General features: G+C 42.8%; 1 protein-coding gene across 1 annotated transcript in view; it reads right to left on the reverse strand.

Moving 5' to 3' along the window:
* The window catches only part of COLEC10 (collectin subfamily member 10), a 36,065-nt gene extending 24,321 nt beyond the window's left edge, over positions 1-11,744 (reverse strand). Inside the window, exon 1 of the mRNA XM_074850433.1 lies at positions 11,480-11,744. Coding sequence (XP_074706534.1) covers positions 11,480-11,627 — 148 coding nt within the window. The 5' untranslated portion in view covers positions 11,628-11,744. The remainder of the gene's footprint in view (positions 1-11,479) is intronic.
* Between the last annotated feature and the right edge of the window lie 5,004 nt (positions 11,745-16,748).

Consider the following 16,748-nt stretch of genomic DNA (forward strand, 5'->3'; position numbering starts at 1 on the left):
GCACACACATGGAAGAACTGACAGATAAGGCAATAGGAATTTATTAATCGTTCATAGTGACTGTTCATAGTGACTGTGTTCAAGGTATGCAGATGCTTTTGGAATGGGAGGAATGTAAATACGTTGAAATAGATCTTAACTTAGGCCTTAGCACTTAGTATGGCAGAAGTCTTGCCTAGAGTTTTTGGCAGGTGACATTTATATGTTGATATAACAAACGTGTTTTGCAATTACTCCAGTGCTCTATTTTGAAAGCATCATACACAGGATCTGTAAGAGGTAAAATCATTGCATTTATTACAGTAGTGCAGACTTCTCCGAATGAGATAGACACTATTACACAGGTTTCTGTGTAGTACTGTATAAGTACTATTGTTAAGAGACAGCCTCTCACTGAGCAGCTTACAGTCTGAAGGACCAAAACAGCAACTAGTAGGAAGGAAATGTTATCTCCTTAGGTGGCATACAATTTCACTTCACATTATGCAGGAAATTGGAGGCAAGATAATTTTCTTATCTTCTACTTCTTAGTTTTGAGCCAAATCCCAAGAACACCTTTCCTCTTTTTTTTAGACAAATGTTGAAGGGGGACAACCCCTGCACCCCTTTGCCCCAAACGACCAGCACTGAAGACAGGCAGCCTTCCAAAGCCTCCCCCCCGTCCCCTACCCTTGTCTGCAATAAGCCTTGCCATGCAGTGGGAAGCAATGGTCTCATGGCCAAGCCAGGATCTTACGTGTGAGTGGCAGCCAGTTGTGCCTGTACCTGCAGCCCAGGGCGGAGAAGAGGCTGCAGTTCAGCGTATGGAGACCCAAGGGAGGGAAGTCTGGATGTCAGCAAAATAGAAGCGAGGACAGAACAGCATGACATGACAAGACCAATAACCTGTCTCACTGGGGATGGTGCCTCCAGCCCTGGCAGAAGGTGTTCAGGGAACTGGGGGTGCTGAGGGTGACTGTGACCCAGGCAGCCACTTCCAGCCTCCCACAAGCAGTAGTTTAAAGGGCTTATCTGAGCCAAGCACTGCATCTAAGAACTCCTGAACAGCCACTAGTGATTTTTCCCTGCACAGATTAGTCATGTGCATTTTAAACCCATTTATATTTTTGGCCCCTATAATATCCTGTGGCAAAGAGGTCAATGATTTAATTATGTGCTGAGTGAGAAAGTAGCTTCCTATAGTTGCTTTCAGACTGATTGTTTCATTGCATCTTATTCTTATTTTCTGAAAAATACTACCCACTCATTCCTGATTTAACTTCTACTTCTGTAGCCATAGGTAGCATATCATGGTCTGTTCTGTGGGGTGATGACAGATGAGAAGTAGTGCATATTAACTGCAGTATATAAAATGTAGTATTAGCTGTTTGGCTCCTTTCCATGTCAGTTATGTGGACTGGGCTGTCTGTCCTTGTATGCCAAAAAAACTTCAGTGTTGGGACTCTATTGTGGAGGGCAGACTCACCCCATCATTCAGGATGCCCTATGAGGGGGGATGGTCAGTGGTCCAAGCTGAGGAAGATAAAGGGCTGAACTTCTGTCTGCGTTAGAGGAGGAAGCATTTGCTAGAGGGATGGACATGGAAGAAACATGATGTGGTGTGTTTGCTGGCTCACTCAGGTGCTTTATTTGTGTTTAACACCAGCTGCTACAGGACAAAGTAGGAAGGGAAAAGGCTATACCCAGCCAGAAATAGAAAATTTAAACACTTCTATTTTCATTAGTTCTTAAAAAATACTGGAAAAATCAGTATATATTTCCAAAAGCCAAGGTCCTTAAATATACAGTTGAAGCTGTGGGTCTGAGCCTGGAGCTGATGGAAGGATGCCTGCTTGTACTGGGTTCTTTTCTAGAGATCATCAAACAGCAGAACCAGAGAATGTACAGCTTAATTTTACTGTTGACCTCAGTGCTAACAACATTTACAACTGAGAAACCAAGAAATTGTCCTTTCCAAACCCATCTATGAAACCCTTGAGAAAACTGTAAAAGTCACTTCTCAGTAGTTCAGAAATTCAGAAAAGATTCCCAGAGGCTGCACAGGGCTTGTGAAACGGAATTCAGGAGAAGGTTAAGAGCTGATCTGATCACGGTCTGCAAACCCGTACAGGGGGAGAAGTGTGTGATAATAGAAAGGAATCAGGGTATGATTCAAGGGCTGGAAAAGCTGGATGAGTCCTGACTAGAAATGCAACACGAGGATATTTAACAAATGGACCATGCTCTCCAGAATGGGAGGGAGGAGTAGGAGGCTCTTCACGCCCAACCTTTCCCCATGCAATGAATTCCTTTGTGTAAGGTATGCTGTAACTCTGGGTCTGGTGTAGAAACTGCTGAGGGAGTTTCTTTGGCCTGTGTCATGCAGGAGAGCAAGCCAGATTCCTGCTGACCTTCCAAACCAGGGGGCTGCCCATCAGCCTGGCAGTTACCACCTCTTTCAGGCCAGCTAGTTAACATTCCCCATGGCTTGCAGACTGCTCTGTTGGGTTAAAGGCTCTAGAGACACTGTTTTCTGCAGAAGGAAGACCTCTGTGAGAAAGATGCTTTCTTTCTTTTTTTTTTTTTTTGATAAGAAACATTGCTTAGACGGTTAATCTTAGAAATAGACCCTAGGAAAGAAAGTCAATGTACCAGTGGAGAAGCTGTGATTACTTTCTGAAGATGTTTTCTGAGAGACTTTGGAGCAAGCTTTTCACACACAGAGCTGCTGGAGATGAAGCTAGGTTGCCCTGTATGGGCCATCAGACTGAGCGCCTGACAGATGAAACAGGTAAAAGGTGTGGGAAAGTTTGTTCTGAAGATTTTGAGAGATTAGGGAGTGTCTCAACTTTTATTGCTAACACCTCATGTAGTCCCAATTTTTGCTCGAGCCCTCTAAAAGCCTAAGGAAATAAGATCTATTACCTGTTTCATCTTGGCACAAAGCAGCCTACTACACTCTGCCTTAGTTTCCCTACCTAGGAAAATGGGAAGAATAATAATTTGCCTACGTGTAAGGGAGAGGAATCCTGCTTTTCTCCCCGTATTGCAACTGAGAATGTGTAGGCCATTACAAAGCAAGGGTAGAAGCTAACAGTATTAATTAGTGGTACCATCTCATTGTTAATTTAAGACTGGATTATGCCCAGTGCTTGATCATATGGTGTTAAAATTATAAAGGCATTGTGTCCTCCTTTAGCTGTTGTGTGCAGTGATCTCAAGAATTTGGCAAGAAACGTGAACTCTTGGGTTATGCTCCCCCCTTGTGGTCTCGCTATGATTTACAACCAGGTACGAGGGACGGTGAGAGGCTGGTTGACTTTGTTCATGGCAGGGGTTGAGTTGGCTTTGTCCCTAATTTATAATAAACATCTCTCCCTTTCCTCTGGGACTTCATGTGGACATGCCATCCCACTGTATTAGCCACTTTTTTGTAACCTGCCAGAAAGCTGAATCTAAATCCTGTCAGGATTCTGGGATGGGTTTTTGAATTTTGTATTACTGTGCTTTGTGCAACATGAGTTTTCTTAGAGAAAAAAACCCCTCTGATCCCTGACTTCTTATGCTTGTAGTCTATACCTAGAGGTTAACCTCTCCTTTGTGCTGCTTTACACTTGGGGCAGTGTCAGATTAAGTTTTAACCTAATTAGCAGATTGTCACCTTAAAGCTGTGGTTGCAAGGATGTCAGATAATGCATTGCACTGGCATTTGAAGCATGGATGAAGCACCTGGAGCCAGTAGCTGAAGCAAAACCATTTCTCAACCTTGTTAATATTCCTTCAAGCTGATTCACTTCTTCTGTGTCACAGATTTAAAATACCAGACTATTAAAGTGAACACATGAAACAATAAATTACTAGACTCTTCCAGCTTGGGACTGTGTGAGACAGAAGGAAAGCAGAAGCCATAAGCAGTTAATTACTTTTGCAGTCATTAGAAAATTTTAATTGTAATTGAGAGGGAACCCCAGTCCTCCTTCTCCTATAAACAAGCTCAGGAAAATGTTGAAGGTCTAATAATCAGCAGGAGTTTTAGGCAGTTGAAAGGATCTGTGCCTCTTTAGGAGTTTCACTAAACAACACAACGTTAGAGAGGTTAAATTTGATAAGAATTAAATTAGTAAGAATTTACTGACGTTCAGATGACTTAGATTTCCCTGCTGAATCTTTTGTAGGCAATTTATTGGGTTTGTATTCACAAATGGAGGAAATTTCCAGGTTAAATTGTTCATATATGTTTAGTGACTCTCCAAGTCTTGTGATCAAGGGCTGACCCTGGTTCTTGGAGAAGCAGGATGTAATCCCTGGGGATTATGGAGCCCACATTTAGCTGTAGAGGCAGCCCTGCATCAGGGTGAGAAGATGTCTGCAGGATGCCTAAAGGATAAAGCTGAGAGGAGACACCTAGCTGGGCTTATGAATGTGTCTCTCTGGGAGCATGTAGCAGCCAGCCTTTTCACTCAGAGCTCTGCTGAAAGACTCCCTGGGTCCACACAGGGCTTTACTGAGACATGCCACCAGGTGTGCTGGCAAGTCATGGCTTCAGGTCAGCTCCAGTTCCTGTCTCCTGACCAAAAATACTACAGAAATGTTAATGCTTTCTCAGCCTCTCTTTTGCAGGTATACTTTTCTCCACACCCCAGAGCATACCCACCATTTCAAATGATAGAAACACAACTTTTGCTGGGCTGCTGCACAGTTATCCTCCTACATCAGACACCCTGAATGGAAAAAAAGCCCATGACCAGCCAGAAAGTCCTTGAAAGCCTGGCTGATTTGCTGTGAGGGGGGGAAAGGATGGTTAACCTTGATTAGTATAGGCACGGCTGCTTTGCATTGCCTTGGATGCATTTAGCATTTCTAGGCATAAGCAATGTCCCACCACAAAGGTTTTGTATGGAATCTGTTATGCAGTTTTACCCTCTCATCATGCATGACACAGTTCTGCTGAGCTCCATGTTTCGTGCTCGTAGTCCCACCTGAGGTGGCATAGGGACCCTCCCCTCCTCCACAGAGCATGAAGAGTACAGGTGGTTTCTGCCTGTCCTGAGTGTTAAACTAAAGGGATAAGGAGATCTGCATAATTCTGAAACCCCTCCGGAAGCAACTCAATGCCTTGCCCTCCTGGAAGAGACTTGCAGATAGGCACAGGATTAGCTCTCAGCATCTTCACTCTGCAGGCTGTGGACACAGCAACCCTGGCCAGGCGGGGAAACTTTGCAGCACTTGCACATGCACAGTCTCTGTTGAGAGGTTTTGTCACCAGAGGGAGTTGCAGACTCCAAGAAATAAGCAAATACAGCCCAGTTTGTCTTTCCAGTGTACAAGCACGTCACAACTACGTCAATGGAAAGCCTCAAGATTTCCTCTAATTGCACTTTCAGTGTCTTTTAGATCCTTAGCAAATTTCCCATAGCAGTAGGGATTCTTGCTTTCAAGCTATATATGGCCAGTGAGGACAGGATTTTCTGCCTATCTGACACAATGTCCTCTTCTCTGTCCTTCCTCCTCCCTTCAGCCCCCAGCACTGGCCTGCATGCCTCCCTCCACTCTGTCTGGTGTTGAGCACTCTTCTGACCCCGTGTTGAAGGAATTCAACTCACTAAACAGAGGAATAAAGCAAATAATACATATTTTTAGTAAGTGATCTGAATCAACTCAGTGTGAATTCTGATGAGTAAACAGCAGAGCCAGCACAAGGTGAAGGTAGGACCACGTGGTCAGAGTGGGGGAAGAAGAAGATGTTGGGTCTCCCTTTCTGGCAGAAAACCTGGCAGATGAGTGCAGCTGTAGCGTGCAACTGCACCCATACCCACTCTCCCACGTGTCCTGCAGGAACATGCAGGGCTCCCACAGATTCCACTGTGAGAAATAAAGCATTTTGCTCACAAGTTCTTGGACTTGTCTTTTTTCACCCAGGTCCAATTTAGGTAACAGGGGCCCTTCACTGGTGAAATAGAAAGAATCTTCAAGAATAAACTAGATTCTCTGCTTGCTTTTCTGCTTTCCACTTACAAATGTACACTAACTTGAGTAGAAATACCCTCTTCTACTGCAATGCAGGAGTGTCATGGTTTAACCCCAGTCAGCAACTAATCCCACCCAGCTGCTCGCTCACTCTCCCCCGGTGGGATGGGGGAGAGAATCAGAAGAGTGAAAGTAAGAAAACTCGTGGGTTGAGATAAGACAGTTTAATAGGTAAAGAAAAAGCTGTGTGCACAAGCAAAGCAAAATAAAGAATTAATTTACTTTTTCCCATTGTCAGGGAGGTGCTCAGCCATCTCCAGGAAAGCAGGGCTCCATCATGTGTAACAATTACTCGGACAGACAAAACGCCATCACTGTGAACATCCCCCCCTTCCTTCTTCCTCCAGCTTTATATGCTGAGCACGATTTCATATGGTATGGAATGTCCCTTTGGTCAGTCGGGTTCAGCTGTCCCAGCTGTGTCCCCTCCCAACTTCTTGTGCACCCCCAGCCTACTTGCTGGTGGGGTGGGGTGAGAAGCAGAAAAGGCCTTGACTCTGTGTAAGCTCAGCAGTAACTAAAACATCCCTGTGTTATCAACATTGTTTTCAGCACAAGTCCAAAACATAGCCCCATGCTAGCTACTATGAAGAAAATTAACTCTATCCCAGCCAAAACCATCACATGAGCCACACCCAAGCCTTCAGTAGGCTCGGCAAAGTTCTGCTGACTTGTATTATTTGAAAGTGTAGGCCTTTGTGCATGACTGGGACATATATTATTTCTTTAATAACACAGAAATAATTTAAATTATTCCTGATTCTCTTTTCACTTGGTGGGCCCACTTTGATTTTCCCAGGCTATTCCTCTGCCATTCTGACATGATGCCAGAGACCCATGGATTACGGTGGCTTCAGTGAGGAGTCAGACTGACATTGGTAAGAAATACAGACCCAGTATCTTTTGAGTTTATGTGTTTAAGTCCCCACATACATGCTTTGTAACTCAAGCTGATAAACTTCAGAAACTTAATATATGCTAAAATGAGGAAGTCTAAAAGGGGTGAAAAACAGAATTATGTGTTGCAATTAACAGGCTCTTCAGATCAGATATGAGGTGTTAAGAGGGAAGTTTAGTTATAGGTTTAAACAGCCTATAGGATGTGGTAAGGCATTTTATATTTTTGGAAGGAAATGTGGATAACAGTGTATCTGGTTTCTGAGGGAGTTTGAGATTTTCCAGGAGTGGAATTGCGTAAGTGCAATTAAAGCTGACAGATGGACAGCTATACTGGACACCACAGTAAATGCTATTTTGAGGCACCAGCCAGTGTCGTAGAGTTTATAAGCATCATTTGTCAGAAATAATAATAAGGAAATGTTTTACATCTAAATTGGTATGGGAAACTCCCAGTGTTCTTCAGATTTCATCTCGTTCCAGTTTTTCGACCTGGATCTGATTCAATACCTTTGAAGTTCCTGTGTGTGGATTTCAAAGGAAATGAGCTGGGACTTAAGAGATCTAGAGCCAGTCTTCTGAAGCACTGAGCTCCCACAAATCCACTTGAAATCAGCTTCTGCAGAGCCAGCCCCCGCCCCAGTCGTCTGCTCCCCCTGCTTATGCTTTTAATGGGCGTTTAGGAGTCAATGTTTGGGGCCCTCTGCTTATTTCTGCCCTCATGTTGCTGCTTATTGATTTACTCAGATCAGGTCAGATCCCATCTCACCTATGTCAACAGCCCACGTTTAAAACTTCCTTTGCAGGTTAGACAAAACTGAGCTTGCAGCCTCCAGGCAAAAGCAGGCTAGACGAAAGGACAGACCTGGAACACCGGTCGAAGGCAGAGCCCAGGGGAACGGAGCCTGGTGTTCCTGCTGCTGCCAGGGCATGGACCAGCAGCTGATGCTTTTGCTCTCACTGCGTTAGCTGCTGCCTCCCACCAGTCCCAGGTCCACTCTCAGCAGCAGCAGCAGCAGCAGCAGCCAAGCTGCTTCCGGGCTTGGAATGGTGGAAAGTAAACAATAGGGCCATGTCTAATTTTGCTAGGCCAAGCACTTGGCTTCCCTGGAAAATCCGTTGTTTTGTTTATGCTTGATCTGGTTCTCTTTGGACCCAAGAAATGGGTACAGATGGAGTACAGAACTTGGCCTTTATTGCCCTAGTTACTCAGCTGTGGATCAGCAATTTTAGAGGTCCTGTGCCACAGCACTCCAGCTAAGACCAAGTTGTTCATTAACATCTCGGGTCAAACACCAAAAGTCACTTGTTACAAATACTGTAAATCTGTTTTGGTCCAAAGCACATATTTTTTTTTGCTTTTTTGGTTTCCTTGGGTATTTCAGTCATAGTCCTAGAAAATGCCTCACACATTTCTATTTTTAACTTCTATATAAGTGTACCTTAAAAGCTTTTTCAGCACTAGGGCTATACTCACTAAAAATAATATCTTTTTGAGAAGAAACCCGAGCATTGCCTAGAAAAGGAAGCTGGGAGAAGAGTGCCAGCTTTTGCTTTTCTCTTACCCATTTTTTTCCTTTTTCTGGAGTGCCTGTTCAGAAAATTTGTTTGCATAATTCTTTACAAACAGACTTCAACTTTCACGTGCTTGCACCAGCAATGGCAAAGCAGCAGGTCGATGGAGATCCAGGATTGCAAGGCGCCTGGTTTGCGTGACGGGAACCACCAGAGGTCAGACTTAACCTCCGATTCCTTTCTAATGCTGAGCAGTTTAATTCAGACTGACTTCTATTATTGCACAGAAAGTGCCAAAGGCTTACAGGACATTTACTGCATTCCTACTGTTCCTGGGAGACTGCATCCTTCCAGAGTATTTTCTAGTGCTTTGTGTTATATACAAAGGTTTCTGGTTTTGCCTCATGCTTTTTGGGAGCTGGTGGGACTGTCACAACTGGTTTGAAGACTTTCCCGATAATCAGCCTGGAATTACCCTTTCTTTTCATCCCATCACTCATATCATACTTTTCTTGTGACATCTCATGTATGAGCATAACAAAGAGTATATTTTTGAAGTGGAAAAATTAACTTGGACAAGTTACATGTGGCTTGTACAAGAAGTGGCCAATTTTCACAACACTAATGACCATTTTTGAACAGGTGATTTTCAGGGTGAACATGTGGAGAGGTCGGGTGCTTGCTCCTGTAGCAGCTGTGAATGCCTAGATGATGAAGTGAGTAATGCAACCTCCAGTAGTTCAAGAAATGAAAGGTTATAAATTCTGAGCCTCTCCAAACAGCCTCACTTCTCCCTCAGCTTTCTCCACTTCACTGTGCTGTGTGCTGGGAACAGTATTGCTGCTGCATAGCACCAGGGACCATCCCACTTGCAGCCCACAGACTGGATCTAGCCGACAGGACAATTTGTGCCTTGCACTGGCATAGGTAAGGTGGGACAGTGTAGGAAGTCTTACAGCTGTTGAATACCTTTTAATTATTTGCACTTCTAGTTGCTTTGGCCCATTAGACACTACCATGTTCATATGGAAGGAGAAAGTTGCCACAACAGGAATCTGGCTGGTGGTGGTAGATAAAGCCGGCCAACATACTGTGTGAGCTCAGCACCTCTGTCTTGTGGGAGCACCACTGAAGGTGCTGAGCAGATGGAGATGAGGGGGTGAAACTTGTGCAGGGTGGATCAAAACGCATTTTTGGGAGAATGGTAGACAAAGGGGCACAACAGATGTAGCACAGAAAATAAAACTCACACAACAAAACTCAGAGGCTTGTCCATTGTTAGGGTTAAAGTTTGAGCATCAGTGTTGCCTGTGGCTGTGATGTGGTCGTAGGCTGGGGATCATGTGTTCTGAGTCCACAGACACAGATGGATAGAGGAAAACTGGAAGCAGGACAGACTTTCTTCTGCCATATTAGGTCAGCATGCTTCATCCTTGACTACAAGGGATGCCTGAGTAGTAACAGTGTAGTTCACACACCCAGCCTGCTCGGTCTTTAATTGCCCAGCTGACTGACAGTCAAAACAACCAGTGCCATTGAGAGCCACTTGTAACTGTCGTTGATGAGTTTAGCTCTGGTGGGAACTGAAATTAGTCTATAGGATCATATCACATAGGCTGCAAAATGTATTTGATGACCTGCACTGGATGTGAGCCAGTAATTTGGAGGTTACTGCTCCAAGGTTACTTGATACTCCTTTTACCAATCATGGAGCTTGGGCATGGTAATCTAATTTTAAAGTAGTAGTGAGGACCATGCCAATATACTGTTTGGCTCCTCATGTGTCTTGGTGTCAGCTAGGAGGCAGCAGGACTGGTAGTGACTAAATCCTGGCTTTCTCAGTATCACGCTTGCAGAGAACCATAATATCTAACCTTTAAATGCTCTCTATGCAAGCTAGACCACAGAAACCAGCTGGAGTCCCAGCTACTCTTGTGTTGTCACCAGACCATTAGCCCTGTGACTTGTTAAACATAATTCTGTCAAACTTTGTTCTCCAGCCTGCCATTATTCAGATACTAACTAAACAAACTCCCACTAGCTCCCTTGGGGATCATTACATCTCTCTGCATTTATGCTGTGGCAGCAAAAGTTTAAGCTTGGATTGTAATCATACAGAAATTAACTTGCTGATTAAAAATGGTCCTTTAAGCAACATGCATTTGAATAATCCATCATAAAAACAAATGAGTCTGTAGCAGTGCTTTTGACTTGATAATCTTTTTTCTGCTTAAAATTTAAATCAGTTGCATTTTTTTTCTCTCAGTTTGTAGCCTATAGAAAAATGCAATGAATTACTAAAAAGAAAACAATATCTCAAACTGCAATAGCCTTAGTGTGGAATATATATTTTAGTTCTGTCACTGCAAGATAGATTCGTATGTCATGGACCTAATTTTTGGCTGAGATACCCTCCAGGCATTTCCATTTATGTTAGTTGTGTTACACAAAAATTAAGTTAATGCAGAAAATTTGGTTTCAGATATTTGCAAAGTGTTTTGAAGATAGAAGACCTGCACATGGCAGAGCTGATCTGGTTCTTGTGAAATCTGTAGCAAAGGTCTTGTTTAATTCAATAAGAGCTGCTGGATCAGGTCTGAGTGCAGCAGAGCTGTGTTTACAAGTAAACATTTGAATGACAGTTCAGTCATTTTAAATATTGCATAACCCTACCTGTAGGTGCAAAGCGAACCATTAACAGTTCACAATAGGTGGCTACTTTTAGACAAGTCACTCAATTTGTGGCTGCTAGCTGAACCGGTTGTGGGATGAATACAAGAAGTAAGAGAAGATTTATGTGGCTGGAGAAAGATGCAAAAGGACACCTCTAACTTATAAGAGAATATGTGACACTGTTCCTGAAACTAAAGAAAAACAAATTTAAATCTCCTTGCTTCATCACTTTTCCCCATCACAGTTCCATTTTTCTGGATGTTTGTACAGTCTGCAATAATTCACATCTTTCATTCCCAGCCCATGCCACAAGCCCTCCATGTCTCCATTTTTAAAAATCAACATTTATCAGTACTGGTCTCAGCATTAGTAACCTGATATTCCTCACCTTTTGGTCCAGGTAAAATTGTGTGTGTCGAGCAGACATCTGTTGTAGGTCGATTGTCAACGTCAAAACCAAAAATCTGAACTTGGAAGATAAAAAGCACTACTAGGGTTCCGTATTTCCTTAGCTGTTGTTCTTTCTTGCTGCTCATCCTTGCAGCTTCTCAGGAAATGCCTTTCGTTGTTACAGTCTTAACAAATGTAGCTGACTCAAAAATAAATGCTCCGCTAACTGAAGCAGTGCAAAGATTGGGAGCTACATGCAAGAACAGCTAAATAAAGTGAAGAAAGGAGTTCTACGATGCTGTAGTTATTTCTGTCCTGCACATTATCCAGGATATTTATTTAACACTGACAGCTGTTTATTCCAATTTATCTCTTATCTGTGAGAAGTTCAGCAGTGTTTGCCATGGAAAATTTCAGCAATATATGGGAATATCTCTTTTGTAATTTTTTTTTCTTTCGGTACTGACTCTTCATGCCCAGCTTTTCACTTACTCAAGAGACAAAAGACTTCGTTACTGTATCCAAGCGAGTACTAATTAGTTATAGGATACTTGTGGCTGGTTTTGTGCTGGAAGAGTAATGCAGACTCCATATAACATGTAGAGAGACTTTTCCACAAAAGATTTTCTCCAAGGAGACTGTTAGTGACAATGGATGATCTGCCAGTCTGCTGTGGGTGGAAATTGCTGGTACTGTTTCACACCTTTTGGATTCCATGTACCCACAGTCCCCAGAGTAGCAAATGCAGAGTTGATGTTATCAATGGGTGTTTGAGCCAGAAACCCACAAATGATGGTTTTATGCTTACAGATTGCTCCACAATGGTTTCTCCAAGCCAAGATTATGTTGGTAGACGCTGGACAGAAGGACAGACTTCAGGATTGAAGCCACAGGGCAGGATGAGCTTGAATGACTGCAGTACTTCCTCCTGTACCATCTTTCCCCTGTACTGGGAGAGGCCATTTATCAGGACAGTGGTGTAGCATAGGTCCCAGCAGAACATCATCTTTGGGTTGTCCAGGAAGTTGCTGCTGGTTCAAATCCACATGAGGTGGCTGTCAGCTTTTCAGCTGGGTGCTGGGACTTTGAAACCAGGTGTAGGAGGCCTTATGGATGGAGGCACAGGTAGCATGCAAAACCGCTATATATTCTCTTGGAAGGAGCTGTGACAGATATCCATGCGTGTGCAATACCTTCCTAAAAAACCCTCTAGCTTTCTCTTACAGAGAGCACAGTAACATTCAGAGCAGACCATTCGAGGTAGCCTGGCAGAAAAGAAAGGAAAGATGAGTATTTGTAATCTTTCCAGGAATTTCGTTAACTTCTGGTTTCTCACACAACAAAGGAGACAGCTACTCGAAAAGCTCAACTATGCTTTGAAACTGCCTAGTGTGTGAGAGCATGTGTTTGCTTTCCATTCTAGACAAAAAGTGTATTTCCTATGATAACAGCTTTTGAGATGCTTTCCTCATTATTTAAGAGAATATTAGCTCCTTAGCCCTACAACATTCCAGCCTTTAGGTAGACAGAATAAGTAGAAGCACTGATGTAAAACTGAATACCTTTTCTTAAAGGCTGAAGGAAGGCTTTGATTTCAAGCTTTCATCTGGGATGAAATGTTGGCTGAAATCCCAAGAGGGGTCAAGACACTTCTCTCCCTCTTTCTAGCCTGGTCACAGACTGTCCCACTTTTCAAAACACTTTTCATTTTTGTTAAACTGTATACAGTACTTTTCAGAAATAAATAGTAGTCTGTGTCCTAAAGAATGTCATCTAACTAACACCCTCAAATGTGGGCTTGATAACGGATACATCATGGCTAGAGGGCGAGGAAAGAGAAAGCTGGGATTATAGATGGATAGAGTCGTACCAGGAATAAACTTGTTCCTCTGTGATTTGCGTTGGCACTGTGCCTCTGACTTGTACACTGTAAATCTGTTTTATTTATCTTTTTCTTCTCTTCACTTTCCATTTTGTGAGCAGAAGGTCAATGTAAGAGCAAGAATAGAGAGCGTAGGAGTGGGAAGCTAGTGTACTTAGCTTTGGAGGAGGCATTTTGGGAAATGTTGCCAAACTGATGTGAATGATGCTATCTGTTCCACAGTACTGAGAGACTTACAGTGACTTCTTTGTTATTTATCAGGGATAAAAAGGGGTAAGTGTAAGTGAGAGAGGAAACCATTTGTTTAACCACTTCAGTCACTGACCAGGACTAAGCAGGGAACATTTTTCTGATGCTACTATTGCTGTGATCATTTACAAATGTTCTCATTGCACATTAGAAAAGAAATCAAGACCATACTTTTTTTTTCCCCTCCTTGACAGTCACAAAACCCCTAAACACACAGTGAGAAATGAAGTTTAATATATCCGAGAACTCTGTAATGAAGCCACTTACTTAAAAGGTAGGAGATCCAGATTCAAATTCTTTCTCTGCCTAATTCAAAGCAGTGTTTGCACTAGAGCCTTAAGGTTATATTGCTTTATTACAAGGCTGTTTGCTAATCAGTTATGTCTTCCTGTATGTTGGACCAGAAATCCTGTCCCAGAGCTAGGAAACCTGCCTTAACAGGCATTCCATCAAACCCAATATACTAGCACAAAAAGCTTGGGTTTTGGCAAATGGGTATTTATCAAACTAGTTTCATTGAAAAATATTCAAGCAGCTTCATTGCTGATGGAAATTTAATGAGGCACATTGCCTATTGTGCATGTTAATTCTCACTGAATCGGGCTTAGAGAAATGTCTTTAGGAAAGAAAAACAAACTAGGCAGTGTTGTCCAGGCATAAAAGACATAAAGCAAACATTTCCTTGGGCGTGAATGTTTTACAAGGAAACCCTGAGAAGACACAAAGAAAATCCTGAAAGATTCTGTTCCTTTGAGATGAGCAGTAGTCAGGTAACCTTTGTGTAGTGCATTGCCTCCGTGGAGTCCAAGCACTTCCTTGGTAATTTGTATTGCCTTCACTTACTTATTCTTCAGATGTTTGTAGTTAAATGTCAATAGACTATAAGGAGTACAGACAACATCTTGAAATAGTGTTCATCAACAGGTGGCCAGATCCTCAGACGATTTTAAAAATTCATAGAGTCCCAGATCCTGTGGTTGGACTCCAGGTTAATAGATCCTGCTTATAACCATGCGCTGATTCAGCCAGAAGTGCTGAGAGTCCACTGGCATCCTTTCTAACCCAAATTTAGTATTAAGGAGAACTTTCCTCTTCTGTACTTTACTGTACTGAATAAATCTGGGGGCATCTGAAGTAAAAGAAAAATAAAGTACAATATTTCTCTGCTTTGGGATCCTATATGGTTTCAGTTCTCCTGGTATCAGAGGTCATGATGATTTGGAGTGTTTCAGCCTGTCGTACCAGATACATCAATCATGGTGGCAAAGCTTAGAGAGAATGTAAGAGGAAAAGCAGTAACGTGGTTTGCCAAGTGTAGGGAGGAAAGTAATCCTTAGAGCTATTTTGTAAAGTGTCATTTTTGGTTTTGACACCACGCAATGACTACTTGAGCCTGTAAACACAGTCTCCACCAGTTGTTGTTCCTCTGAGTAAGATATAAACAATGACTAGACCTTGATATGCCTGCAAATAACTGACAAAAAGAACCAAGCTAAGGACAAAATTCTCTAAGATCTCCTTGCTTCTATGTTCAGTAAACAGAGCTTGTAGGAATCTAATGATTTTACGTAATTCTTGTTGGATATTTGAGGGGCTTCATCAGCCTCAGCAGTGTAGAAATATATGTTCCCCTATCAGTTATGATCTCCCTGGTTTCCTGCTAGCAAGTTTGACTCCCTGTTGAGTTGGGTACCTTGGGGGATGGGCATGAGCGTGGTCTGACACAAGGATGGTGCTCTAGGAGAGCCTTAGGTCTACTTTAGAGCTTACAACCCCTTCTTGGGATACTTTAACCTCTCCTTTCCCACTCCTATCCCCCACAGCTTTTAGCCCTTAAACAGAAAAGCTGACCCAGATTCCAGCTGGAAGTGCCTGCTGTGAGGCAGGAGGGATTTGGAGACAGCTGGTGCCCACAGAGCAGAATGGCTGGTCAGCACTTAAATCTCAGAAGGAGCTTGGGTTGCAGACCACAGATTCAGAGCGCTGCTGGATGCTTTATAAGGTGCAGTACTGAACCATGTACTCCGTTTTATAAGTAGACCTCAACTGTGTGTAACTTCTGCTCACTCAGGTAGCACTGCATTACAACTTTGCATCTCTAACTTTTTCACTTTGAAAGAATTTACTGGCTCACAGTGAATGTGTTACAGGCACTTTTAATTGTGAACACTTTCATTGAGAATACTTCTCTGACAGTTAGCCTGCGGGCTTTCAGTTCTACTGAAGATGCCTTTGACTTTACTCATGTGGCATCAGCCTTCCTGAGAGGCCTGACAGATACTTAGTGCTATTGTTTTCCATGCAATCACTTGGAGAAGCTGTCCAAAAAGTAAGGCATTCATATATGCATTCAGAGATGTGATAGAAAGCGTGGTTTGTAATTGTGTTTATCTAAGTGCAGCCTCTTCCTGTGTCAGAACAGATTTTTGCAAACAAGAGGGCAGTGATTCAGTTCCAGGGGAAGACTGACAAAATAAACCCCGGCATCTGCTGACCTGTTGCAGTGCTGAACAGTGTCCTACCCTGGGAAAATATTTCCTGCTTCATTTTCATAAATATTTATGTAATTCCTTCTGGGAAACATGTCTTCTTCAGAAAACTGAACATGCTGCTCCCTGACACAAATTCAACTGTTTGTTTACACATGAGAAATTATGGGCATGTACCCAGCCTCAGATTTTTACATTCTTATCTCAGGCATTTCTGTCTTTTAGAGTTCTCCTTCACTCTCCTCTTAGAGATTGCATTATGTCTTGAGCCACGGAGCTTAGTTCTGGCTCTGGAATTTGAACATCCCTGATGCTCTTTGGAGAGTTGTTATTTTGGGCTGCAGAAATAGGGACCAAATGTAATGTTCTGCCTGGAATCACATTTCTGTCCTGCCCAGTTATGCCCTTCCCATTCTGGTTTGAGGCTCCTCTCTAAAAAAAAAAAAAAATCATGTAAGCAATTAAACAGGATTGCATGGCTAATGAAAGCATTTATATTTAGAAACAGACCTAAACACACTGCTGTGAACTGAAATAGAACTGGTGCACAGTCTTTTGAGTTTGCTTTCTAAGTTTACAGTAGGGATCAGTGGCAAAATTGTGCACAAGTTGCCCCAAGAGAGCAGGTATACTCCCCACCAGGACAA

The sequence above is a fragment of the Strix aluco genome, chromosome 1, assembly GCF_031877795.1.
Source record: "Strix aluco isolate bStrAlu1 chromosome 1, bStrAlu1.hap1, whole genome shotgun sequence".
NCBI lineage: Eukaryota > Metazoa > Chordata > Aves > Strigiformes > Strigidae > Strix > Strix aluco.